The sequence below is a fragment of the Fusarium proliferatum genome (genome assembly GCF_900067095.1).
Source record: "Fusarium proliferatum ET1 genome assembly, contig: FPRO_scaffold001, whole genome shotgun sequence".
In the NCBI taxonomy this organism is placed as follows: Eukaryota; Fungi; Ascomycota; class Sordariomycetes; order Hypocreales; family Nectriaceae; genus Fusarium; species Fusarium proliferatum.
In genome coordinates this window covers 2,679,443-2,706,976 of record NW_022194790.1, presented here as the reverse complement: position 1 = coordinate 2,706,976, position 27,534 = coordinate 2,679,443, and the positions used below count along the sequence as shown (strand labels likewise).

Sequence of the window (27,534 nt, the reverse complement as noted above, 5' to 3'; positions counted from 1 at the left end):
AATCCCATCTACCTGCACAGGAGAAGGGGGTACAGGGGAAAATGGCATGCATCGACTTCAGGCTGAGACTTTGTAAGCCACCATTTCATCTGCAACTACAATATGGCACAATAATAGGCACGGGAGGAAGAATGGATCCTATAGCGCTCAGGCATAACTGACATCTACCTGATTCAGTCAAAAAAAAAAAAGAAAAAAATACAAGCCACCAACATGAACACAGCACGATATGTCACAAGCACAAGAGGTTGGATAGCATAATGTCGTGTGCCATGGCGTGGCCAAGCTAAGAAAAAAGAGACTTGCAGCCTCAGCCGAAACTAACGTCCGTCAGGCCGGGTTCATTGTCTGCATTGTACTGTGCACAGGATATGCTCTCGCGAAGGATTTCGGACTTATTGAAACGGGTATTGTTGATCTCTCTCATCAGACTCTATCTACGCCCCCTCCACATACGCAGAAGATGGCTGAAACCAACGCGATGACCACCTACCACCGAATACCATCACCATGGAATGGGATGGGTTCTAGCACCGGATAGGGCAAAGTAGTCACGTCAAAGCCTGTATCAGGGTATAACCTATGCGTGCATTCTCATGTCTTGCCTGTTCTCGCTGGCGGGTCTTATTTCCTATTGAAGCAGTTGGATGGTTACATGTTCATTTTGTCCTCGTTGCTTCTGGGGTTATCACCTGCATGAGTCCAAACGGTAATGTGCAGGTATCAAACTTTGGCCAACAGAATCGAAAGAACTTTTGAGACAAAATCCAGCCTTTATCATATATGATATTGGGGAGTTTCAACGCAAGGTTTCGGAGATCGACAATACTAACCTACCTGTAGCCACGGTATGAATTAAGTCCAACAAGAGAAGCATTGAATGAAGTAACCATCAGGGCTGTGACCTTCCTACATTCTGAGTACCTTAGTACTTACTCGTTAATAGATGATCGTTTAGGTATTGTATCCCTTTTCTTCATGATCAGCACATTCTAAAGACAAAGTCATCAATACCAACCTCAGTGCAGTAAAGCGCTGACTCTGAGATTGAACATCAGTCAGTCACGACCGACATTGGAAAAGCGAACCTTTTGGCGGAACGTGGTTGGCCGATGCGGACGCGGAAGGCGTAAAGGTGGCTTTCGGGGCGCGGCTTGGCGGCTTGTTGCTTCCTATTGTCCCCAGACGCGCTTAGTATTGTTGTCGAATAGCCCCGGTAAAACCCCCCTGTCAGCCCGCAGTCCCGACCGAATGGGCTGAATCGAGGCACCGACCACGGGCGACACCTGCCGCCTATTCGCTTCCTATTGAGGCCCACTTCGGGTTTAGCGCCCGTGGCCCAGGTCCACATTTACGGACTCCTGCCGCCTTCCGCAACCTCCAGAGTCTCATTCTCCCTCCAACTTTTGCACACTCAAACTCGGTTCTGTACACCTCAGCCAACACAAATGTACCCATGACAGCCGACAATAGAAAGTAGATACGTCCTCCCTACGAGCTTCCTCTCTTGGGCTGACAAGTGCATGTTCCAAACGGTCACAACCATCCATCATCCCTGCCGTGATGCATCTCGGGGACTTACACCCTTCAGACAGTCTAGGACGAAACTACACCACACCACACCACACCACCTCCTTACCGACAAACAATATCATATTGCCCACTCACACTCTGTATAATTCGCCGAAGGAAACCTTGCCCGTTCAATTTCCCAACAAACAAACAAAGGTCCATGCGCTGGTCACCAACGTCTACCAGGTCCGCGGCGTCATATCTACCTCCTGCAGAACCATAACCAGTTTAAGCGAAGCAGCCTTTTGAATGCCAAACCATCTCCTCGGTTCTGCTGTCTATTCAAGCTTGGGCCCCCGGCCCCAATTCTCACTTTCTATGCTGCCTTAACCTTCAGCGTCCAAGCCCAGAATACCAGCAGAGTGACTACGCTATAATGGCGTACCCGGGACGATCCTCTTCCCATCCGGCCTGCTGGTTCTTGACACACTGCAATGCAGAGTATACCAGCAGTTCTGGGCTTGATTACATTTCACTCGATATTCACAGGTGGCTATTGATGTTATGGGTATAAGCCTACTGTGCATCAGCTACAATGTTTACATCTAAAACAACTAGAAGGACTAAGGAAAGGTCGTTTCACCTGTGACAATTCTTGATCCAAGGGTCCAGTTGGCTGAGTACTTCACTCCTGGTACTCATGGTCCGACGTCGGCTTCAGCATAGCCTTTCGTCAAGTGCCGACATCGTTGGCTGAACGAGCTGCCTCCACTGTGCAGTCATGTTCGCGCAATTTATGTCTCAAACAAACAAAGATCTGCAGATGATGAGACGTGAATCTACTCCTCCTACAGTAACAGTTGTGACATACCGCCAGCTTCTGATAGTACACCCTTTGCCAAAGAACAATGCCTACGGTCTGTTGATAGTCCCTCCCACGTTTATTCATACCACACGGGATGACGAAGACTACACTCCCCTCCAATCCAAGCGGTTTGAGCAAGTCTTTCAGCTCGGTAAACGGAATGCCCTAACTTGCTCAACGGCACATCTGGGTTTTCGGATCGAAGGACTGGGCCTGTAAGCCACCAAGCAAACAACTCGAGGCTTTTTGAATATGTCTCAAAGTCAAGTCATGTTCTTCAAACCGCTGTATGCTCCTTCTTTTTGCTCTTGAGGCGGTTTGATCCTATCACCTCTAGCCAAGTTGGAAAGCTTATGTCAAGCCGCGTCTTCCTCATCATTGACCTGGGTATAAGCCATGATCATAAATGAGATGGGGCATGAGCCAGTGGGCTTCTGAATGCAGATTAAGGCTTCTCAATCAATTGGACAAGGTTGTTCTTTCGAATGCCTGTTCTGAAATAACCTTCATATCTTCATATGCGGAGGTAAATTTGCTAGTACTTGTTGACTGGCCATGGAACGTAGGTCCTCTGGAAGCCCTTTTTAATTACAGGTATTTTATGCAGCCTCTGTGGTCTAGTCGGTATCAATGAGTGCTGTGCACTACTTCAAGCACACACATCCATATCGGATCGTGCGGCCACTGGGGCCTGGGTCATCAAAAGCTGCAAAAGCAGCTGGCTAGTGCCAAGCTCACTGCGCCATTCTGCAAATCACAGCATCCAGAGAGTGAACAGTTGTTCTCGATTTTGCGAGAAATGCAGCCATAAAGTCACCAGGGTGTCACTTGCTGGTCTCGCTTTTAGATCGCGTCATCCACCAACATGCTGACACTGGCTCCGGTCTTCAATCATCGTTGAGGAGGCGAGTTGTCTTGTTTTTCGTCCATAATGCTTTCACGGGAGGTATCTTCATCCCTGCTTCGTTTCTCAAAACCCATTTGTCCGTGATCTTCCTCGTCGAATCAAAATTACTCTGTGATGTTTTCATCACAAGACCGGTATGTGCTTAGACTCCCCTTGTGTCCCAATACAGCGCTGGATTTAAATTGAGGGGCTCCAAGAATGATATGAGGTCTAATAAAGCAGGGGTATCCGAAAGGCAGATAGGCTACTTCATCTTTTACCCCTATGTCAGAAGATTCGACAGTTCCCACCCTACGTGAAACACGATTGCACAAAAGCTTGGAGAGGTGTCATCCAACTTTGAGAATTCCTGGCAAAAGAAGCAGCTGTGGGCGCGAATGGCCCAGAACAATGATTGCCACACGAAGGCACTTTCAGATTTCGAGGATCTGGGGCACGCCTTTTCTCGCGGACAGTAGGGTCTTTCTCGTTTCCATTTGTGGTGAACTTCTCTAGAAGGTAACCCCTGACGTACTACATGTTCACTGGACTAAAGTTCACGGTGCCAGCCAGTTGTTTGTTTTACTCTTCAGACCTCAAATCCAAACATCTGTCCTTCAAGATTGCTGATATGCTGCTGTTGGAATGAGTGCAACGCGGCTTCAAGCAACACACTTAACATGGTCCAGATGAGTCTAAGGGGCCCAGGCTTTGCAACACTTTTTTACGGCACGGGGCATCGGCTTCACCCAGTTCGATTTTCCATGCAACCGGATTGTGGAGGCTGGGGGCCTTGTGCACCTATGTTGTCAGGGTGGGTTTTCACCTATAAACCATCGTTGGTTCTGGGAGGGCTCATTACATTGGGTGGCACATAACCTTCTATGGACTCCTTTCTGTTAAGAGGTCAATGACAAAGTACCTTATCAAGTCACAGTTACGTTCGGTAATATAGCGGATTTCAAGCGGTCTTCCCCCTAGGGCTTTCGGACCTCACATGGCGCAGTGAACTTTTCATCAGACACTGTTCTTGCTGGGATGTTACGCTGCCTCACCACACTTTACTCACAAACTGTTATCTCGACTTCACAGCCGCAAGCTCGTAGATCGTCCGTAGTAGTATCCTTTTCGAGGTAAGGGTGACATCACTTCAAGCAACTCCACAATATCAAAGAAAGAAGTGATTGTGTCCAGGAACATCTTACTGTTGCCAGGACCTTTCTGGCCCTATCGGTTACCGCAGTTTAATCACGGGAGATTTAGTCTTAGAGAATACCAAGCGGCGTCAGGACGTTATATATGGTACCAGCTCATGTATAGTTCAATGGGTTGTCATGATGAGGGGGTCTTCGTGGCGTTACCCCCGTGGGTATGAGAGTTTCGGGTTTCCGTTTGTGGCCAAGACCATCATGACAACTATTCGACAGTAACAGCGCAACCAACCTATTTGTGTATTCGACAGAAGACTTCAGACTTCACAGCAAACATATGTTGAACGAGTATTCCCTTGACGTGATTTCTTTCTTGGTCTAGCTGCTGTCTCGATTCGCAGCGACAGGGCATGTCTAACACTAGCCCTTCACTTTACTTCTCTCCAAAATTGACATTCTTGCCAATGATCCATCCAACTTCCACCGCGTCATGGTCTCGCCCGCCTACTGCATCAGCTCGGCTAGAGATCCAGGAAAGAAAAAGATGTTGAAGTTCTTTTGTTTCCTCGTCAAAACGCCGCTCTTACACGAACGCGTCGTCTTTTTGTCATTCCCTTGTCGTGGTATCGTTAAAATGCAAGTCTCTGTTGACTTTTTTTTGCTTCGCCTCACAAATGCAGGTTTGCCCTAATATGTCTTTGTTGAAAGACGCCCACTCCGTGCCTGGTATATATCGCAAAAGAATCCCCACTACCTTAGAACCGAAATGGCTTTTTGGATAGAAATTAGAAACAAAATAAAGCCGGAAACCGACCGTCCTCCCTTCCGGTGGGAGATACACAGGTTTCGTTGAGAACCGTACGCCGCCTATATTTGCTAAATCAAATGAACTGATTAAACATCTTCAAGATGCATGCAGAGAGCTGTTGAATACTCTTTGGTGACTTGATACAATGTCAATGGTCAACTTAGAACTTGAGTTCCTTGGGCTGCTCCCAGCTGAAGGACTGGTTGGTACCGAAGTGGCCGTTCTTGGCAGTCTGGAGGTAGATAGGGTGGTCCAGGTTGAGCTCACGGACAATGACACCAGGTCGGAGGTCGAAGTTGTCTCGGATGATCTGGACAAGCTCCTCGGAGGTCTTCTCGGAGGTGCCGTAGGAGTCGACGTAGATGGAGAGAGGCTCAGCGACACCGATGGCGTAGGAGAGCTGGACAAGAGCACGTCGGCAGAGCTTGGCGTTGACGAGGGACTTGGCAATCCATCGGCCGACGTAGGCAGCAGATCGATCGACCTTGGAGAAATCCTTACCGGAGAAAGCACCACCACCGTGGGCACCCCAGCCACCGTAGGTATCGACGATGATCTTTCGGCCGGTCAGACCAGCGTCACCCTGGGGACCACCAATGATGAAGAGGCCAGAGGGTTGGATCTGAAGGGAGAGTTAGCACTTTCTCTTGTTCCTTGTTGTATTTTGGTAAACTTACGTGGTAGATGGTCTCGTCGCTGAGGTACTTGGCGGGGATGACCTTCTTGATGATCTTCTCCTTGATCTCCTTGCGGAGCTCCTCAGTGGAGATATCGGGAGAGTGCTGAGCGGAGACAACAACGGTGTGGACGCGCTGAGGGACAACGGCACCGTTGTCGTGCTTGTACTCAATGGTGACCTGGGTCTTGGTGTCGGGTCGGAGCCAGGGCAGAGAACCGTCGCGGCGAGCAGCGGACATGGCAGCGTTCAGTTTGTGGGCGAAGAGGAGAGTGAGGGGGAAGAGCTCGGGTGTCTCGTCAGTGGCATAGCCGAACATGATACCCTGGTCACCAGCACCGAGCTGCTCGAGAGCCTTCTCGTAGTGAAGGCCCTGAGCGATATCGGGAGACTGCTGCTCAATGGCGACGAGCAAGTTACAGGTCTTGTAGTCAAAACCCTTGGCAGAGTCATCATAGCCGATGTCCTTGATGGCGTCACGGACAACCTTCTGGTAGTCAAGCTTGGCCTGAGTGGTGATCTCACCAAAGACCATGATCATACCGGTCTTGGTGGCAGTCTCGCAAGCAACCTTGGAGAGGGGGTCCTCCCTAAGGCAAGCATCGAGGATAGCGTCGGAAACCTGATCAGCGATCTTGTCGGGGTGACCCTCACCGACGGACTCGGACTGGTTGATTGTCAGTGACTGGACTGCGGGATAATAAGACAAGGTCACATTGATAGATCCGATAAGGGATCGCTCAGATGTGAGCTACGCGATGGGAAGGTCAGGAGGGACCTACAGTGAAGAGGAAAGAACCCTCGTTGTAGTGCTTCCATGAGGAGAGCTCGGCGTGAACGCCGTTGGTGCCGTTGGTAGCAGACATTGTGAGGATTAGGTCAAGAAGGAGAAGAATGTGAGAGAAAGAGGTGACGGTTAAAGCTGGGCAGACCCGGACAAGTCTGTTTATCTGGTGACGATGGGGTTGAGGTCACTGAAAAGACTGAATGTTAGAGCGAGTCGACAATGGAGAGCAATTGGAACAAGGACATACCAAAGACAGAAGGCGCTGAAGAAGGGAGGAAGTAGAAAGAGGATGAAGAAGAAGGGAAAAGCAGAAAAAGATTCGAAGCGGGAGCGGGAGGTAGTAGTACCTTAAAGAAAAAGGCGGGAAGGAGGGGGATGTGCGAATACGTTGCTGCAGGCTTTATTATGAGCGAAGTGGGGGGTGTGAATTTTCCTTACAAAAAGGTCGGAGAGATTTATGTAGGTCAGTGCCTTGGCCCGGGCAGTTTTTTCTTTCGTCCTTTCTTCCAGATCTTGTAGACGACTGGCAGGATGAGCTTACTCGCGACTTGTGCAATGACTCGGTTTACGCCCATATGACTACAATCTCAATGTACCCATCAAATATTGCCCAATGCTACAGTACAATGGCTTCTCACTGAAAAGGTGGGGATCGACAAAAAAAGATAGTGCCTGCTCTTTTTTTTTTTTTTCCTGTTGAACGGCCCTCGGTCGCGATTATCCAAATCTACAGGGTCCGAAGTCATAAGAGGGTACCTTTATTAGTATGGGGAAATAGCGTGAAGCACAGGTACACTCCTTATCACAGTGGTGGCTTTCGGTGGCCGCTACCCTTGGCGATGGAGGGGTAAATGGCACTGGGAAAGACAGAAAAGGCACGTTCTTCGGAAGCCGAAATTTGCGGCAGTATTGCGCCATCGCACCTGCCGTCAGTTGCAGAAAGTGCCTGCCAGTGTTCGAAATACAAGAAAGCATATGTCCTTCTCAGTGTTGATTGTGTAATGTCCATTTTCTCTTTTACGAGTAATTACTCAAATGTATTCCTAAGCTTCAATTACTTAAGGTACCTAGTCTAAGTCTGAGTATGGGGTTTCTCATAGGTTGAGTTGTTGAGGTCCTGACTCTACATGTTAATCTCGCTTTTCTTGCACCCTCTCGCTAACCCGAGCTCATCAATGCAGTTGCAATCCGTCCTCACTCGTACTCGTCTCCCCGCTTCCCGTCAATCCCCTCATCTAAGTAGGATATCCGGTTGTAGGAATAATGGGCCAGAGTTGCCGAACCTATCAGCCGCAATCCTTCCAAGAATAATCCTTGACCAATTCCCTGACGGATTTTCATACACGTGCACCAGCATCCGGAGAAGATAGTCGAGTGGATGTCGATGAAAAGGTGTCTGTCTCTACTAACGTAAAAAAGTTATCATGATGGCCCCGAGTCTAGGCATGATAACCTAGTACATGTACAGTAATGGCGGGGCAGATAGCTTCACACGAGAGGCCAGAAACGAAAAAAGAGGCTGAGAAACGACTTTTTTTTTTATGGCGCCGGAGCAGGAGGGGCAAAAACGGCGAGGAAAAGAAGGTGTGAAAAAATCCGAACTTTTACCCCACCATTCAGGTTCCCTTCCAGAACATATCAAAATTCACTACCTCTCACAAGCTCGTCACCGTCACCACATCGAGAAGTGTAATCCTCGTCGATTTCCAAACAACGAGATATAACCGACGTTGAACCTTGGCCATACGGTGCAGAGCTACCCCTTTCTGTCATACTCTTCTGCCGCTTAGGCCCCCCTCTATATCAAGCAAGCGGGGCTGCTTAGAATCTGTAGCTACCTGGTAGCCTCGACCCTGGAGCTATCTCGGCCCTTGTTCTTAAAACAAAACGAACAACATACAACATCTTAGTATCTTCAACATGAGCAAGTTCGGTGCCATGATCATGGGCCCTGCGGGCGCGGGCAAGGTACGTGGAGCTGCCCCCTGCTTTTGCCTCTGTTCTACAATACCGCCTCTTGTTGCATCATCGTTCTCATCATGCTGTCCTGGATCGCGTGCTGTTTTTTCGTTCACAGCATTCATCAATGCGTCCCAACTAACTTTACATTCTGTCGCGTCTAGTCTACTTTCTGCGCCGCCCTCATCACTCATCTTAATCTTAATCGCCGTTCTGCCTTTTACATTAACCTTGACCCTGCCGCCGAATCATTTGAGCATGAACCAGATCTCGACATTAAAGAACTTATTTCTCTCAAAGATGCTATGGAGGAAGTTGGCCTCGGACCTAACGGTGGCCTGATATATTGCTTTGAGTTCCTTATGGAGAACCTCGACTGGTTGACTGAAGCTCTCGACAGTCTAACTGAAGAATATCTCATTATCTTCGACATGCCTGGCCAGATCGAATTATACACACATGTCCCTATTCTACCCGCTCTGGTCAAATTTCTGTCCCAGCCGGGCTCTCTTGATATCCGCATGGCCGCTGTCTATCTCCTCGAAGCCACGTTCGTCGTCGATCGAGCAAAGTTTTTCTCTGGTACTCTTAGTGCTATGAGTGCCATGCTCATGCTCGAGGTGCCACACATCAACATTCTATCCAAGATGGATCTCGTCAAGGGCCAAGTGAAGAAGAAGGATCTCAAGCGCTTCCTTACACCCGACGTAGGTCTGCTCGATGATGACCCCATCGAGCGTGCGCGTCGTGTTACAGAGGGTCCTGAAGCCGAAGATGACGAGTCAAAGGCACCTGACGAGAAGGAACAAGTGATGAAAGGTGCTAGTTTCCGACGACTGAACCGAGCTGTGGCTGGCCTGATCGAGAGCTTCAGCATGATCAACTATCTCAGGCTAGACGTGACCAACGAGGACAGTGTTGGTGCTATTCTGAGCTACATTGATGACTGCATACAGTTCCACGAAGCTCAGGATCCCAAAGAGCCCCATGATGAGGAATATGAGGATCATGATGACTAGTGTGGATATAATGGCAAATGGAGAACCTGGGGAAAGGGGAATCTGTGGTATCTTGATAGTAGTATTGCATAGCGCCGGCGTTACTGATTGCTTCTCATGGTCTGAGATAGAATTGAGCTTGGACGTGATGTGTCACAGTCTCGCTCTTTTTCCTAACCTGTCCCTTCCACCTCTTTCGTGATAAATCATAAAAATGATGCTGATGGATGAGTTATGTTGTGTGGTCATGATATACCCATGCTCTTTTTTTGTGACGCTTTCCTTGATGTTCCGTCTTCTGGGGGTATTCAAAATGTGTCGGGTCCTATGCCAAACAGCCATTGCTGTGTATTCGCTGTCCGCATATATTTTTTCTGTATGGACGTTGTTTATCTCGATCGTCGTCCGGAAGCCGTGCCTCTGGTCCCAGCCATGCCCTGTTGCGCCTCGTAGCGATCATACTCCTGCAGCCAAACATCCTTGATGACGGCCAGGTATCCCACGATCTTGCCGCCCATGACAGCCATGTCCCTTGCGCTCTCAAAGACACCACGCTCCCAGATCCACGCTGCAAGAGCAAGTAGAAAAGCCCAAGTCGCGATGCGCATAGCCATGCGAGTCCACCACATGAGCAGACGACGAATCCAATTGAGAATTATTACAACAGTAGCAAGCACAACCAGCGATGCAATCACACCGACGAGGCCTTGGTTTTCTGCTAGCAAGATCATGACGCGATCAAATAGAGGCTCGAGAAGAGGCGCAGCCGTGTCAAGAAGACTCTGCGCCTGGTCGAGAACGTTGCGCGCGATGATTTGGACGGGCGAGCGTGGGTGCAGGATGTGCTTTTGGATAGAATCAGCGAGCTCTGGGGGGAGCAGCGCTGTGAGGAGGTGCGTTGCCAGGGTTGGAGGTTCCACGGAGGGCATTTCGGCGATAATTTGTGATGGGGATCTTGTCGGTGTAAGGTTTGGGTTTGAGTTTGTTGACGCTGGTGGGGGAAATGTTGTTTCGTGGCTTTTCTGTGCGAGCGTCCAGGGTAGATGTGAAGGGAAAGTTGCGGTCTAAGATACCCAGCTCCGGTAAGCATTAATTACTGCTTGGCCCTTTGTTTTCTGGAACGTGACTTGATATCTGAAATGGCCTGGTATTTACCCGAGTTCTGATAGGGATATTACTGCACTGTGGATTTTCATCAGACTACTCTCTGCACAATTGATTTTATCCTAAGCTGAGTAGGATAGTTGTGCTCTGGAATATCAGCACGAGCGTTAAAAGACGTCTACAAGGTACTAGTACGACGACGAGGACCACGATATGATAGGGTGGCTTAAGCAAATAGAAATGGGGATCTATGAACTATAACATAGCAATTAATAGCCTGTGATATAGTTGTTCGATCACATTCACCTTTCTGAACTGATCTGAGTCTATCACATGCAAAATGGTGCAATCTTACCTACCTTAATTAAGTAAGGGTCTAAAGGATCAAGATCTTAGCACGGACCAACATGCGCAAACAGCACGTAAGTATGCCAGAGACAGTCTGAGTGCCATGAATTGATAGATGAAATATGTCGTGATTGAAGCTATAAAAAAGTCCTGTAAAGGTCATGAGTTTAAGAATAAATAAGGAAGCAAACCGCTAGACTTGAAGGGTATCGAAAATAACCTGGTCTCATCCAAGACAGGCCTGAACTCCGTCTGCTCAAAACCAGAGCATCATCATGTGTGATAATATCCCTATCCACCTCCATGTAAAGCGCCATGCAAGAAAAAGACAACCGCTTCGGGATACGATACTTGGCCTGATAGAAGTATTCGGGAAAGTGTACTCACTCTTCAAGCCCCTCAAGAATACGTCGCGCAGCATCAATTCTCCTGCGGTACATGCGTGCCTCCGTACCAGCTCTTGATGACTCTGTCAACCCTAGGACACACTTCCCAAGACTGGCCACAAGTCTTTCGACCAAGATCTGACTTTCCTTGTCAAGCCCCTGTACAGCGGAAGTATTGCCGTTCTTTTGTCCACCTTCAATACCGCCCAACCCGGCTGCTTCATTGAGGAGACTTTCAGATATCTGCCTGAGCTCCGAGTCGGGTGATCCCCCGGGGGTACCTGTCGGCGTCAAGATCCCGTTGGTTCCCTTAGACTTGTCTACGAGAGGAAAGCTTCGGTTTGTTCCTGTGGACCCGAAAGATGACATCGAAGGCCGATGGCGTGCGTAAGTAGCTGCGCTGCTACTAGGTCGACGAACCACGGTATTACGTCGGGGATGACTTTGGTGATAATCGACAGAGCCGTTTCTCGAAGGGGCTCCTGATCGGGGGAATTTGAAGTTACCAAATGTTGCCCGTTTCGAGCTCAGGGGCGCATCCGAATCTGCGGGCATGATGACGATGGTCTCTGTGGCATCCTCAAATTCCGAGTTGCGACTCAAACGGCCTTCGGTGGCTGTGGCAAAACTGTTAAAGGACGACATAGTATCAACGCTCGGCCTCCTTTCATGATCAGAATCAGAATCGGGTGCAGAAGTGGGGGCAACGATAGGGCCGCGAGTTGTCTCAACGGAATCACCAGAGCTCACACTGCTCCAGCTCTCTCGTCGATGCTGGCTCATTGTTCCCATTGCCGAGTGAAGGAAAAAGTGCTCGTAATCGAAGGCATCCTCCCGATCCTCGTGAGACACGGGGGTTTGAAAGGCATCATGATATGATGACTCGCCACTCTCGCTCTCAAAATCCACAAACTCGTCGTCATCGTCATCCTCGGCATCGTCGTTGTACCCTCCATTGTGTAGTCCGTAACCATTTCCCTCCTGCTTAAAATCGTCCTCCTCTTGTTCCAGATCTCCTTCCCACGTTTCGCCATCATCATTCATGTCGTCATTTTCTTGCACTTGCACTTGCGTTTGCACTTGAACATCATCTCCAAGATCAAATTGAGGCGAAACGCTCTGCTCTTGAGCCACAACTACGTTCGGTGCGTCAGAGGTGCGAGGGCCATCTTCAGCTCCAGCATCCAACGTTTTCACTGATTCTTCAGAGGGTTCCTTCGAGTCCTCCTTAGGTGACATTTGACCATTTGCTTTGTCCTTAGGCGACCCCTGGTTCCAGGGCGCTTGCCAGGCGGGAGTTTCCGGAGTAGTCTCTTGTGATGTTCGAGACTCTGGAAGTCCTTGATCCCATCTCGCGTGAGTAAACGGACTGGGTGTCCTGAGGCTCTGCAGACTACGGCGTTTCAAGCTGTCAGCCCGTGCTTGCTCCTTGAGACTGGAAATCTTTCCTCTCAGGTCCTTCATCTGATGCTTCAAGTCACGAACCTGAGCTACAGATGCGGACCGAGGCATATCTGTATCCGTCATGGAACCGAACGTGGGGCTCAACTGATTATAGAGATGAGAGCTGCGTCGGCTGTCTCCATTTGCACCGCCTTCATCTTCACTCAAAGTTTCCAGCATGGGATCAAGAGTCGTGGGACTCCTGTGAGAGGTGGTGCCGTATCCAATCCCGAGAGCATCGGCACTTCTAGATGAAGTCAATGGCTGTCGATAACCTCCAGCAGCACCCAATGCGCTAGCAGAGCGTTGCGGGAAGCCTGGGCTGGCAAGACCATTCTGTGAACTAGTTTCGCTAAGATTTCTAGAGTGCCCTTGACTCGAACTCAGAGGGATGGTAGACTCTCTCAAGGATGTTGCAGGTCGAACGATTGGCGGAGAAGGGGTTGACCCATCGGACATCGGAGTGAATAAAGAGCTTCTTGCCCTTGACAGATTGCCCTCCATCGTCTGCAGCCTTGTTAGCATTGCGCACTCATTGTTTAGCCGGACAATGTGAAGCCCACCGTTAATCTTTGCTTGGCATTTGCCAGAATCTGTTCTGCCCTATCACTAAGAGAACTGGTCGAATAGCGCTGCTCCATAGCCTCCTGAGTACGAGCTATGCGTGGAATCTTGGGTTCTCGTACAGCTGTGCCCTCAACATATGAAGATGCCATGCTCTCCTCATCGTCGCCCTGAAAGTTGAGGTCGTCGACGCTGACAGAATCGTCAAAATCCCCGAAAGGCGCAGCGCGGCCTTGCGAAGTAATTGTACTGTTGGAATCGATCGAAGATTTCCTCTCCCGCTGCAGAATTTGCGATCGTGACTTGATGCGAGTTACCCCTATTGTTGGGGATGAGCCCAATACATGATCATCATTGCTGTAAACGGACAAATGCGCCGAACCGCGGCGTCCTCCTTTTCCTACCACGCTTTCGACTTCTGTCACCTCGCCAATGTCTGATAGCATAGTTCCATTTCCATATATGATGGGCGTTGAGGGGGTAATTGGTCCAGCGATAAATTGGTTCTGCGAAGAAGGGAGGTGGAATCGCATGTCGTTGGTCTGAACGTTATTCCACATCCTTATGGGTGACTGTGAACGCTCATCAAGGGAAACATCGCAATCGTAGTCAGGCAAGATCATGTCGGGATTCGTGAGTGTCGGTGAACCAGGGACTGGCCCGTAGTTCAGTGAAGAACCTGAGCCAGACTTGCCATGGCGGACATCGCGACTATAGTTGGGGAAGGTCTGCGCTGCCATAATTTCTATACCGAGTTGGCTGATGCAAGAGGCGAGGCAGTCGAGTTACTCGTACTCGGTATGTAGAATGTTCGGTCAGCAGTATTATGTCTCGTCTCGAAGAGCGCCTAAGAAGCTACCGGCTGAATTTTAGGACACGGTACTTGGACAGGCCGCTACGTATCGGTCTCAGCTCGGTTGCGCACGCGAGTGGGCTTGTCGGAGGCTTTGTTCTGTTTCTTGTTTATGTGAGTGTGAGCCGTCCGCGATTCGGCAGAATTAGAGACAATGTCTCGAGGGGCTGAGAGTTTGCCAGTCGAAAAGAAGAGTAGCGTGGCGCAAGGAATTAGGTAGAGATGCCGATCAGACAAAGAAAAGACGTAGGCGAGCGAGTAACGAGCGAGCGAATGAATGAATGAATGAGCGTGTCGTTGATTTAGTATGTAGAGCCGAGCAAAGCGAAGAACAAGGTTCTATTCGCAAAGGGCGCAGTCAGCCAGAAACCTAATTAGGCATGAGGAATGAGTGAGGAGAGCATCCAAATGGAAAGTTGGGATGTGGAAAAAAGCAATGCAATGGATGGACGGAAAGAGCGACTGATAGGTGGTGATGGATGTTGGGGTTCCATCCATTAATTGAACGAACCGCAATCGAGTGAGGTACGTACCCTTTTAATTGAACCTGCAGATGCCCGGGCCTCTTAACAGACTTCTATGAACTCCACAGTTTAACAATGAATGGATGCTTATAATGCCTTAGTAGGTAAGGTAAACAATGGCAGAGTCATAAAAATCGAGTACGATGATGCTTGTTCATGAGGACTTTATGAAGAGGCTGCCGACTTCAGGTGATCAACAGAAACTCAATTGCACAGTTTCAACAATGACGAGCAAAACCTTGGAATGCACTCTTCAATCTTTGGCGTCGGCGCCCAGTTTTAGATGCAGTGAGCCGCTGCTAAATCAAGGGACTGACCCGAAAAAATGACCACTAAGCCGTTGAGCAAAACGGGAAATATGGGGGATCCCGCCTTGTTTTGCTGCTTGTTTGAGGCGTTTAGTTTTGCTCTAGTCGCATCCTGAGGCTTTGATTGGTGGCTACCAAAATGCAGTAAACCAAAGATTGAAACAAAGGGTCGTGACGCCGCGCGTAGTGAAGAGACCAGCAATGAACAATAAAAGGGCCAAAGGCTTCGCGTAGTCAAAGATCTGCAGTGAAAGTCTAAACACCACACACAAGACACAACTGCCTCTACACGCTGTCCTCCTAAAAAGAAAGGGATACGAGAATACCTGCAATAGTACATGACGATATGTGGCCTATCCTCCAATTAGGTTGTATACTCCGGTACTACGGATAAACTAAGTTGATCAATATGTTGCACCAAGTAATTTCCATTCCAGTTATGGACCGGGATTAAGGATCAAGAAACCTGGAAGACGCAAGGACTTATTGAAGATAGGGGCGCCAGCTCAACCCACCGCTTCAGATGTGATATGCCTAATTAGGAAAGTTTCCAGAACATGTAGCGAACATCTTAATTAAACTTTACTACCCTAGGATGAATAGCCACCTGTTCCATTCATGACAGCAGGCCGACAAAACACCAAGTACTCTAGTCAATAGGAAGAAAAGCAACAATAATTAGTGTTTTAGAGCAATAACCCCCCGAGCGGAGTCAATGGGGAATCTGTGTAGATGCAGTAACGTCGTACACTCCATGTGTTACGAAAAGATAGACCAACCATTTCTCGACATCAACACCAAAGACGATGGCGCCGCACAGAACTGCCCTTTTTCAATAATAGACGCTCCCGAGAGCATATGCAGATGAGTAACACTTACATTGCCCAGATAATAACACAGGAATACCAAAATAGATCATATGATGAACTGTGAAACAATCAGCTGCCCGTCTTTTATTGTTTTACTGGTTCGTGAAACAATGCCACACACGCTCACGACATTCACGCAAGGGTTTATGTTGGACATGTCTTTCCAATCATGCCGTCATCCCAGCTTTTTGATATATCCCATCTATGACAACTCCTATAAAATGCATTTCCTTTTACAGGACGTATCAGCCCCGTCGTGTTTCGTTTTCCATAGTCTAGTTCAAAGCAATCATAACCTTCTTTCAAAACGTCTTTTCTTTTGCGTGTGAAAGCATTTAGTCGTCGGCGAAAGCCTCAGCTCGGGCCTCGACGCTCTTCTGCGACTCATCCTTGGAGGGTCGGTTGGCAATGAGGCGCTGACTGGTCAGTATCACAAATTTTGTCATATGGTGGAGGGCACTTACAACCAAGTTTCTCAAGAGGATAGCAATTGTAACCTTGCCGACGGACGGCACGTAGATGGAGGCCTTCTCCTTGATGGCGGGACCATCAAAGTTTCTGTACGAGGAAAAGTTGATGCAGACAGCACCATCGCGGATGAGCTCGGTGGGTACCTTGAAAGACTCGACGGGGACTCCTCCGATGACAACGTCACTGAGTGGAAGACAGTCCTCGAGCTTCCAACCCTCCTTGTCCTCGACCTGGTGGCGGGCCTTCTTGATGCCCTCTCCTCGGGTGAAGATCTGGACACCAGTGACGTCGACGGAGTAGACGGTGGCGCCATCGTTGGCGAGGAGGGCAGCAAGAGGTCGGCCGTTGACCTCGGATCTGTTGATGACAGTGATAGTCTTTCCGAAAAGTCGGTTCCCGGAAGCCAGGATGGGGTTGTAGATCTGCAAATACTCAAGGATCTTGACAACAGCGAGAGGAGTGCAAGGAAGGATGGACTTCTTGCGGTTCTCAGGAGGGTCAATGAAGCGAATGTTGTGGTACATGTTATGGATGTGCTTGTGTCGAAGACCCTCAACGTCCTTTCCAAGGTCAACCGACTCCTGGATGTACTTGTCGTGAGAAGGGTTGTTGGGGAAGATGGGGTAGTAGACAATCATGCCGTCGACATCGTCATCTTCATTGGCCTTCATGATCTCCTCCTCGAGAAGCTCCTTGTCCACAGTTCGGAGGTCAAAGTTGAATCCGCTATGTTTTGCATTAGCGCCAGGTCGAGGGGCAAGCATCACCCGATAGACTGGGCGATATTCAAGCCACACAGAGGAATATCTCACTTCTCTTCACAAGTCTTCTTGGACCACTCAGCGTACTTTACGGCAGCGGGATCACCGTTGGCGAGGAAAGCAGCCAGTGTGGGAGTGCAAGGGTTCTCGCCTTGGATCTTGGCCAGTGTGTCCTTGACCTCACCGAGGTAACCCTTGGCGATAGTCTCAGCAGTGATGACCTTGCAGGTCTTGGGGACAGTTGAGGTAGCCATTGTAAAGGTTTTCAGACTGCGGAAGCCGGTTGCTATCTGAGATCTCATAGTCAGTCACATGTATTGCTTCTCAATTTTGTTTCTTCTCTCCTGTTCTCTTCTCATGCGAAGTCTTTCCCAGGTGAACAAACACACCGAAAAGATCCCCACACTAATCTGGCTATGAGCCGTACTACCAGCATCTTTTGGGGTGAGGGGGGGGGGAAGAAGCATGATGCCGTCACAGGAGCCTTTGGCACGTGATGGAGTGCCCGAGACATTCCAGAAAGGTCACATACCTTAAGGAAAATGGGTTTATTCAACTTTGACCAAGCTGGAAGTTTGAGGAGAAAGAAGAACAAGTTAATCACAAGCAATTGTTCCCCCACCAAAGAAAACAAAACTCCGAGTGACTATGGAGGGGCATCTTGGAGGAAAAATGTTTGCGCAAAAAAATTCGAACCCTTCTGTCATCCAGTCAGAGTCGAGCATTTACAGAGCCCCTCTTACTGCATAAGGCTTAGCGGGATAGTGTTCCAGAAGTGAGAATTACAGAGGAATGGTCTAGAGATTCAAGATTTTCGAGGATATCTTGGTACTCGGAGAATCAAAACTGATCAAAAGACTACTGAGCCTCAGTCGTGGACAGAGTAAAGCGTGTTGTATTGACATCCATTGGAGCTATGCCGCGGAAACTAAGTAATTGTTCATATTCGAGTTGAAGATTCTAGCTTCTGCTTCTGCCGATTTCGGCGCTTGTTAAACGCTCAAGGAGTTCCACTTACAACCTCGACGTTGTTTTGCAATAGGAACCAATTATCGCTGTGCCAATGTTGACAGCCTAAGATTTCACTTCTTCCAGAAAAAAGAAGAGCAAGAATTGACAGCAGAAACCCGCTGAGATATGTATGTGTTGGCTTCTGGTCGTCCAAGCGGACAGCACAGAAGGTTCCAAGGCTCAGATCCCTGAACTCAATATCGCTTTCCAGCGCTTTCAGTGGTCGCACAGAGACGCCCAGTGGCTGTATGGCTTTCGATGGTCGCTGTTACTCGGGATTTGGGGAAATTCGAGGTCTTTTTGTACTGCGCTGAGCATTCCACAGAGATTTTTAGAGAAGCTGGTGAACGGGCGCAGAAGCAAGTGCTTATTTATGTGCTTTTTCAAGGTTCTTGTGATTTATTAATCACCACTTATTATATCCTGTTATCAGGGATGGGCCGATGGAACTGCCTATCTACAGTATGAAAATCCAGGGAGCTTGAAAAGTCTGCGGAGCCATTCAAAAGCCTTCAAAAGGTCATTTCTCGTGAACAGTCCCTGGTGTTGTACTGCCCAGTACGGAGTACCGACGATCCGGAGCCCCCCCAAATCTTGACACGACACCAGTGGCCGCCGCATCAGAACGCCCGCGAAATGATAGGATAATTCCCTAGCGCCTTGCCGTATCTAGTACGATCCTTTAAGCTTTGGCCCAGGAATCAGGTCGTTTCCGAGTTCGAATCATCTTCTTATCTCCGTTGGTCCCAAAGCCTGTTCTCCCTTTATCGCTAAGACTCCAATCTACATGCTATATATATGGCACTACCCCGCCACCCTTTTGCTCCGCGGAGATTCACATTTCAACGCTCCAAACACCACCACGGCCTTATCTCTCAACCGACTGGGTGCTAGTCAATGCCCCTGGACAAAAGCCACCCTACAGCGGCTCGGGGATCGCAGGAATTCGCCTTGTGCCCTTATCGCGGCTCTTGTCTGATCGCCCTGCTGCAGCCCGTCACAACTGGCACCCCTGACCAATGGCATGTTGGATATTTGACCACGGACGACCAGCTTATCGTAGGTGAGCAGCTTGGCTTGCAGCTAGGAGCTCCCCAGGCTAGTACGTCGTAGTAGCTTCGGTACATGACCACCCATCTGGACGCCTGATGATGATGCTGCAGCAGCAGGCCTTATCTCGCCATGCCATGCCATGCCCACGCGAGGACGCGTCTTGTCTGCCGACCTGCATTCTTTGAGACAGGACATGGAACCCCAAGTCAGAAAGCACATGCAAATCAGTTCCTACCATTCGTCTGAATCGTTATCTCTGCCGGTTAATTCAGCTCCGAAAATTGGCTGCCATTTCTCGCTCGCTTGACTGATTACCAACGCCTCGACACTTAAGGTTATCTTCCAGGAGCTGTCAGGGGCTTATGGTTTGTTTCTCTAAAACACCAAAATATTTGTCGGGTACTTCACATTAAAACCTCTGAATATATATAATTGCAGAGCAAGTGTTCCGCCAAAAACGATCGTTACCGTTGGGAGGCTACCACGTTATCAACTTATCGGCCACTGAGACTCTGTAACACTGCATTTCCACGGGCCGCTTTTAGCCCCCGTCATCAGCCCAGTTCTTATCGGATTAACGAGGAATCGTTTACAGAAATCTGGTTTGAGCATCTCCGGGCCTCCGGATTATCACTGGCTTGTTCGCTCACCACAGTCTCATTGAGACAGCAAAGCCAGATAGACCTCTTATCGACTCGAATTCCCACAAAAAAAGACCTAGGAAATCCGGAGATACAGTTTTCGATATTCTTGTCAATCTGGGGTCGTGGAGTATACGATATTCTCTTTCTATATATCTTCTAAGCATTGTCCATTTCCAAAAAAGATATTCACCAAGCTCAGCATCGACAAGCAACTCAGAGACAAAGGGAAGCCTCTTAGCTCTCACAAATTCTTTCGTCCGTTCCCAAGAGAGTCAAATTAGTTGTCTTGACATTTCCCAATCTCATCGATTAGCTTGCTCAAGATGGGTTTTCAAATCACCCACCTGTGGAAGGCCCCTGAGGTCAACCCCATCAGCCGAAAAGCACGAAGTGTGCCTATGCTCAACCCTATCGACATGTATGGTCGAGTATTCTCTTTCTCATGGCTCGGTTTTATGCTTGCTTTCTGGGCATGGTGAGTCTCAAAAATCCAAATGTTGGCGATTTGATAATCTGACTGAGATTTCAGGTACACCTTTCCACCCCTGTTGACTGTCACTATCAAACAAGATCTTCATCTTACACCGGCTCAAATCGCAAACTCCAACATCGTATCTCTATCTGCTACTTTCTTCCTTCGATTCTTGACCGGCCCTCTTTGCGATCTGTATGGACCTCGACGTGTATTTGCCTACTTGATCCTTCTCGGCTGCTTTCCCATTGGCCTCGCACCGCTTGTCAACAGCGCCACTGGCTTGTATATCTCTCGATTCTTCATTGGCATCCTCGGTGCAACCTTTGTGCCTTGCCAGGTCTGGTGCACTGGTTTCTTCGACAAGAATGTTGTCGGCACTGCCAATGCCCTTGCTGGTGGCTGGGGTAATGCAGGTGGTGGAATGTAAGTGAACGTCCTCTCATGGCACTTCAAGCCTTTTGACATGTAAGAATTGCCAAGGAAAGAGTCTAACTATCTGAATAGCACTTACTTTATCATGCCTGCCGTCTTCGACTCACTAGTAGCTCATCAGGGCATGTCCCCTTCCAAGGCATGGAGGGTTACCTTCATTGTCCCCTTGATCTGCCTGGTCGTCTGCGGTCTTGGAATGCTGTTCCTTTGCCCCGACAGCCCTATCGGATCGTGGGAGGACCAGGCTATGCTCGTCAAAAGGAACATGGAGGCTCATGGAATGTCTAGCTCTGGTGACGTGACCCCCATCGGTACACCTGACCGCTGCGGTTCAGATGAGGAGAAGAGCCCCGGTGAGGAGAGGGATGTCAAGGTTGGCGACCACGAGCACCCTATCTCGCGCAACGAGGCCATTGAGTTCGCTCGAGGCGAGGTCATTGTCAAGCCAACTCTTCATGAAGCCCTCCATGTCTGCTACTCTCCCCAGACCATCTTCCACGTGGCGACCTATGCATGCTCCTTCGGTGGCGAGCTTGCTATCAACGCTATCCTGAGCTCCTACTTCAAGAAGAACTTCCCCCACCTCGACCAGACCAAGGCCAGCAACTACGCCGCTATCTTTGGTTTCCTCAACTTCGTCAACCGACCTCTTGGTGGAGTCATTGCCGACATCATCTACAACAAGTGCGGACGCAACCTCTGGCTCAAGAAGGCCTGGATCGTCGCTTGCGGTGTGCTGACTGGAGCTCTTCTTATTGTCATTGGAAAGGTCAACCCTTCTGAAGCCAATGGTGGTGATATTGGTACCTTGGTTGGCCTCATCGTGGTCATGGCCATCTTCATCGAGGCTGGTAACGGTGCTAACTTTGCTCTCGTACCTCACGTTCACCCCTCTGCCAACGGTATCCTCTCAGGCCTGACCGGTGGTGGTGGTAACATTGGTGGTGTCATGTTTGCTGTTGTCTTCCGCTTCATGCACGGCGGTAATGACTACGCCATGGGTCTCTGGGTCATTGGCATCATTACCATTGCCTTAAACTTGGCGGTTTGCTGGATCCCTCCTCTGCCCAAGGGCCAGATTGGCGGCCACTAAGTGCAGAGTTGCAGCATTGGAAAAGTGGAGAAAAAAAAAGTGAATGGGATAGACGAGTGTTTTATGAGCTTGTTAACTGGTTTAAACGGCGAGCCGGCGCGCACTGGAATTGGTCACGATCTGGGAATGGTTAAACTATCGTTGGGATAGAAGGAATTGATATGGAACAGCTAGGATATCCCGCCGCATCAGGCTAGATGCGAGATTTATTTCATGAATATTATTGGTTTATAAATGAACAAGTTTCTTTGAAGTCGTGTGTTTTCGACGTGATTCTTATCATGTTTAGAGCGAAGTGGCACATATTCAATGGGCCCAACCTCCCATTATTCTCATTAAGCTGTACAGCGTCATTCATCATGATCACTGTGATGGTATTTATATGACCGGTGATCCTTATTTGACAGCCGGCGATCAATTGACATCCTCTTTAACCAAGACCAAATGACGTGCGCAATGAAACATTCGATGGTCCTGTCGATCAGAAGCCATAAACGCCGCGCCCGTTTGACAGAGAGACAAGAGGCGCGCTACAGTTGCACAGGGCGGAAAACGGGCTTTTTTATGTCTCTCCGTTGAGAAGTTGTGAGACGGGACACGAATATGAGACCTCCGTACGCAATCAACTACACGCCGAGTTTTTACATGTCGCTGTTACTGGATCAACATGACAACGAGACTTGGCAGGTGTTTCTTATAAATAGGTCTCCATTGTCATGATTCTCATACGATGGAATTGTCTTGTCGTGCTTGGAAATGGGAAATACCATCAAGTGGCATTTTATGTCGACTCAGCTTTAGGTATATGACGACAAGCCTGTACCCCTTGCACCAATTCTCAGCAAGGGTACCATCCCAAGCATTTGATCAACAGGGAGGCTTAACAACAAAATAAACACCATGAGTCTATCTTCAGTTACCGTCTCACAGCATCTGCATTCCAGTCCGAGGTCGGTGGCATGAGGCTTCAAGCTCATGCCAAGGCCGCCACTCCCGGTGACGGTTGAAACGGACATGACGGCTTTGCAATGCCTAAACATTCCTGTCAGTTGTAGGGCCTCATTAATAGGTGGGCGTGTAGATAACATATAATTGAGACGAGACGACGTCAGGGAACTAATGGGCCAACTCGTCTCAACTTTCTTATGTACGCGATGAGAAGGGAACCTGGCAAGACAGGGACATGCAGACAAGCAAGTCCAAAACAGAGAAGAATAGACAGATGATTTGTTTCGTCTCTCTATACGGAGTACAAAGAACCTGATCTGCAATATAGGTTAGATTAGCCAGTACCGCCCTAAGTGTATATGCAGCTAAGGTTTCATCCCGGTAGTTTCATCCTACGAAAATCTTCATTTCAATACGAGCAAACTAGGTAGCAACTACATCACTCATCACAGTTTAACGTAACTTCAAGTATAGTTCAGTGTTAAAAGAAATGGGTATTGTAGCACTAACACTAGTCGACAGGAATCTCTTAGGAAAACAAAAGCTGGGTCATATGTCTATTAGACGTAGCGGCGGAGGAACACATGGCAGCTACATCAGGGGAACTTGATCGAGACAAATAACCCAAGTGGGGTTTTATAGTTTTTCCTCAATACATTAACAATCCAGAAAACCTTCCAACTCGTAGATACCAACAAAAGAAGCAACGTATGTGCGCAAAGGCCTGATATACCCAGACTGCTCCATACCTGAAGAAACGAGAAACCCTCTAAAATGCAGTCATGAAGTCATGACGCCACGCAGGAACCAAAGATTAAATTGGTGCGCGGCCTCGCTTACAGAGCGAAAGCGGCCATGACGAGACCAGCAACAACGGCAATGGGAGCGCCGAAGCGGGCAGCACCAGAGACGGGGACGGGAGTAGGGGTGGGCTGGCCGTAGACGGGAGGCTGACCAGCGGGCTGAGTAGGAACAACAGGAGGCTGGGCAGGGTGGGTGTAGACGGGAGGGTTGGGAGCAGTGCCGTTGTGGGCAGGGGGGGCAGGAGGAGCAGGGTAGTGAGTCTTGACAACGGGGACAAAGGTGGTGGGAGAACCAGCAGTGTTGTTGCAAGGGACGGTGACGGTCTCGGAAACAGCAACGACGGTGGTCTCAGGGACGGGGTAAGCGGGCTTGGTAGGCTTAGGGGCGACGGAGGAGGGGACCTCGTAGTCGTTCTTGGTCTGAGAGGGCTTCTCCTCGGACTTCTTGCCACCCTCAATCTTGAAGGGGAAAGAGTACTGGAAAACCTCGGGGTTGCTCTCGAGCTTGAGGACGAGACCGTAGACGTTCTCGGTTCCGAGGGTGGAGTCAATGGCCCAGCTGTAGGAAGCAGCGTCGTTGTCAATACCAGCTGAAGGGTTGGTTAGTGAAACTGATCGAGTATCTGGCTGTCTCCCGCTTCTACTCACTGGCAATGGTCTTGATGGGGACCTGGGTGTTCTGGGTAGCACCACCGATCAGAGAGATGGAGATCTTCTCGCCGGAGTACTTGGGCTTGGCCTGCCAGGTGATGTCGAGGGTGGTACCAGCGGAGACCTCCTCCCAGTTGGTGGGAGTGAGAACGGGGTCGAAGTCGGCGACCTGGGCGAGGGCCTTGGCGGCGAAGGCCATGAGGGCAGCGGCGGAGATGGTGAACTGCATCTTGAAGGCTGGATTTAGGAATTACGGTATATAGTAATTGTATCGAAGGAAAAGAGAGACGGGGTTGGATAATAAGAAGCTGTAAAGCAACCTAAAATTATTAAGTATAAAAAAGAGTGTGGTAGGCTGAAAGCCGAAAAGAGTGACTGGTATGAAGGTGGTGGTGAAGAGAGAGAGAAAAACAAGAAGAAGCAGAGGATCAAGCTGGGGTTTTGTGATAAATGCCAGAGGGGGACTGGGTGTGCTACCAAACCACGACAGGGGTGGGCATTCACGGTACGTACCCCTAAGACATCTTCCAGAGTTCCCAGGTTGGGCTAACCCCTGCGGGACCATTGAGCGCCGAGGGGGCGCTAGTGCAGGTACCATGCTGGCCTCTCCACTGGGATGGCCTTTGTGTGCCTGAGATATCCACCACACCTCCCAGCCCAGCCCGTGCCTTACAGGACTTAGCTGCACCTGGCTGTTCCTGCGTTGGCGCTTATAGCGCACCTAGCTTAGCACGACGACGTCGACAATTTCAGGGCACAGAAGGCAACCACAGCACAACACAGCACAGCCAATATTTGGGGGCCTCCCCACAAAACACTGTACGTCGGTGAAGGCGCGTGTTCAACGGCTAGCGGAACTAGTCCAGGGGTAGGCTCTAAAGTCGGCGCGACAGGGCATTGAATCTTAAGACTCACAGACAATGCGGCTCGCTAATTGGCAGTGTTTGTCAATGCACCCTTGAGCAGCCTCTCTTACTGCACACCAGTCACAGAAACTGCACTGAAATCCTTTGGAAGCGAATGTCGATGATCCTTCTCCCACAGGTCTCTCGATAGTCCAGTCCAGACCGACCACGGTTAGCAGTTCATCTACCACAAGAATTAGTCAGGGGAATCCTCCAATGGATTGCCATAATGATACGCCATTGAGTTGTCCCATGGACACCCGTCACAGAATGTCCGTGGTTTATTTCCCCTGGTGACCGATTGCGAATCTGGATCTGGAGCAATCTCTGCTAACATGTCTCTGGCCATGCCATGTCTTGTGTGTTCCGTCTTCCCGTCTCAATGGCTAGCAGGTATGCAGACCCTATCTTTAGAGGGCCTTGCTGTGGACTGTGTGAACAGATCGGATCATGAGACCGAGATAGTACCTGGGATCAGCATTGCTGTATGTAATATTTGCTGTGCTTGTACTCCGTACTGCAGCAGATGCACCCGCGCACCTGCTCCTGTAGGCTAACATCCCCTTGTCATCATTCGTCCGAAAAGATGGGATGTAATTAAACTCGAGTGGGTGAGGTTCTGTCGATTGGCTACAGGCTGGGGCGCACATGTCGGCGATTCGGAGACCCCTGCTTGGCATTGAATTGGGCCGCCTGTTGGTTCTCTTCCAACTCCTTTCCGGTCGCTGACGGACACTGACTGATCTTTTTCTTGCCGACTCATGACCCATGCTCACTCAATGCTCATCGAGACCTCTTTCTAACAAGATTACCTAGGATTTCCAACTCCAGGGTCTCAGGGGTGCTAAGCCGGTTTCCGGGCCTGATCGCCGTGCCCCGAGATGATATGGCTATTCTTGTCTCTAGTTATCGTCGCTTACAGGCGTGGCAATCGAGACTCTTTTCAGTGCATTCGCTTGCTGTCTTTCTTGTCTTGCCGCCCTGCATTCCAGCTCTTGGCAGGGTTGGGACAGCATCTGTGCTTTTTCCCTGGTTTTTCTTGTGCGACAGTTTAGGTCAGCGTCAAAACCGTCTTGCAACGTCGGAAGCAAAATACTGGTAGGGCAGACAATTGAACCCGACAGGGCAGGGACAAGATTCTATCCGAAACAGGCGTTCTGTCTGCGGATGATATGTAATACTGTTGCCAGAAATTCTATGGAATCTCTTGGCCCCGGTATAGAGTTGCAGATGAAACGCCCCAGCTAAACTCTGAGCCGGGTTGGCAACGGCTCTGTTTCCACAGCCTGCTATACTGGACAACTTACCGAATGGGGGAGTGCCCGAAAAGGTTCAGCGGATGGGTTAGAGTTCCGTATAAGCTCCTATGTCAAACTCTACTCTAGTATTCATCAAGCTTGATGCTGGTTGATATCTCAATGCAGCTAAGAAGTGTTGATCAGCGAACAATTTGCCATACTGCCATAGGCTCGCAGTAAGATTTGAGTAGTCTGCCACACCAGATAGTTTCTATGGCCTTTCTTTCAATCGATTGGGCTTGCTGAAGAAACAATCTTGTACAGGCCCTGTGTAGCCGCTGTGGCTCTTGTAGGGCTGCTTATTTCTGTGCTGGCTTGGCATGGACCTCCTCTTGATAGGTATCAAATAGGCGAGTTCGGCGCACAACGGCTCCAGTGACTAACAAGAGCCTGTTGATAGTAAACCCAAACCCACGATACTACGTGGTATGTGCTGCTTGACGATCGTTTGTGACGTTGAAGTCAAAGGAAATTGAACCGTTGAAACGATCACGGGGCATTATGGCACCATTTCCGATCTGCCGGCATTGCTGTTGGCGACGGTCCACGGAGTAATTTAACTGCTCGGCTCGAGCACACGACCAAGTCAGCAACTACCAACAGGTCTCTGCATGACAAACAAACATGCCCTAAAGACAGAATGATTAATTCATCTATGCGAGCGCTTCGGTGAGAGTTCCACAGCCGAGTCACAACTCAGACGCAGCTTTCTCATCCAGTGATTTCAGTCACTCCAGCCGCTTCAAGCTCAATAATCCCCTCATGGCCAAAGCTTTTCTAGCCCCCCATGAAGAATATGGGTCAACTCATCTGCTGGCCCCTTGTGCAAGGACCTTCGCCCACTCCGCTTCGATAATGCGCTGACGCCAGAACACTTTGACTGTTGGTGTTGACTCCATCCACCAATAGAACCGATAGCTACGCCGCATCTAATCTGCGATACTCCTG

General features: G+C 49.4%; 7 protein-coding genes across 7 annotated transcripts, besides 2 other annotated features; 2 read left to right on the top strand and 5 right to left on the bottom strand.

Annotated features, from left to right (window-relative positions):
* Positions 1–5,382: 5,382 nt before the first annotated feature.
* On the bottom strand, positions 5,383–6,764 carry FPRO_01204 (putative methionine adenosyltransferase ETH-1; the record flags this gene model as incomplete). Its single annotated transcript, XM_031234061.1, has 3 exons — positions 5,383–5,844; positions 5,900–6,565; positions 6,681–6,764. The coding sequence occupies 3 exons, from the start codon at positions 6,762–6,764 to the stop codon at positions 5,383–5,385; spliced, it is 1,212 nt and encodes a 403-aa protein (XP_031075268.1).
* Positions 6,765–8,605: 1,841 nt separating this feature from the next.
* Positions 8,606–9,663, top strand: FPRO_01205 (uncharacterized protein; the record flags this gene model as incomplete). Its single annotated transcript, XM_031234050.1, has 2 exons — positions 8,606–8,653; positions 8,809–9,663. 2 exons carry the CDS (start codon positions 8,606–8,608, stop codon positions 9,661–9,663), a joined length of 903 nt encoding a protein of 300 aa, XP_031075267.1.
* A 368-nt stretch (positions 9,664–10,031) lies between these two features.
* FPRO_01206 (uncharacterized protein) lies at positions 10,032–10,571 on the bottom strand (the record flags this gene model as incomplete). The annotated part of the gene is made up of 1 exon (XM_031234039.1): positions 10,032–10,571. One exon carries the CDS (start codon positions 10,569–10,571, stop codon positions 10,032–10,034), a length of 540 nt encoding a protein of 179 aa, XP_031075266.1.
* A 906-nt stretch (positions 10,572–11,477) lies between these two features.
* FPRO_01207 (uncharacterized protein) lies at positions 11,478–14,227 on the bottom strand (the record flags this gene model as incomplete). The annotated part of the gene is made up of 2 exons (XM_031234027.1): positions 11,478–13,430; positions 13,487–14,227. The coding sequence occupies 2 exons, from the start codon at positions 14,225–14,227 to the stop codon at positions 11,478–11,480; spliced, it is 2,694 nt and encodes an 897-aa protein (XP_031075265.1).
* Positions 14,228–16,376: 2,149 nt separating this feature from the next.
* FPRO_01208 (putative methylenetetrahydrofolate dehydrogenase (NAD+)) lies at positions 16,377–17,527 on the bottom strand (the record flags this gene model as incomplete). The annotated part of the gene is made up of 3 exons (XM_031234016.1): positions 16,377–16,457; positions 16,506–17,238; positions 17,325–17,527. The coding sequence occupies 3 exons, from the start codon at positions 17,525–17,527 to the stop codon at positions 16,377–16,379; spliced, it is 1,017 nt and encodes a 338-aa protein (XP_031075264.1).
* Positions 17,528–20,304: 2,777 nt separating this feature from the next.
* On the top strand, positions 20,305–21,981 carry FPRO_01209 (putative nitrate transport protein crnA; the record flags this gene model as incomplete). Its single annotated transcript, XM_031234005.1, has 3 exons — positions 20,305–20,456; positions 20,511–20,879; positions 20,961–21,981. 3 exons carry the CDS (start codon positions 20,305–20,307, stop codon positions 21,979–21,981), a joined length of 1,542 nt encoding a protein of 513 aa, XP_031075263.1.
* A 1,784-nt stretch (positions 21,982–23,765) lies between these two features.
* On the bottom strand, positions 23,766–24,612 carry FPRO_01210 (uncharacterized protein; the record flags this gene model as incomplete). Its single annotated transcript, XM_031233994.1, has 2 exons — positions 23,766–24,322; positions 24,381–24,612. The coding sequence occupies 2 exons, from the start codon at positions 24,610–24,612 to the stop codon at positions 23,766–23,768; spliced, it is 789 nt and encodes a 262-aa protein (XP_031075262.1).
* A 1,011-nt stretch (positions 24,613–25,623) lies between these two features.
* Positions 25,624–25,681: a sequence feature (Short protein (FPRO_01211, CZR34644.1) was converted to a misc_feature.).
* A 133-nt stretch (positions 25,682–25,814) lies between these two features.
* Positions 25,815–25,840: a sequence feature (Short protein (FPRO_01211, CZR34644.1) was converted to a misc_feature.).
* The last annotated feature ends 1,694 nt before the right edge of the window (positions 25,841–27,534 follow it).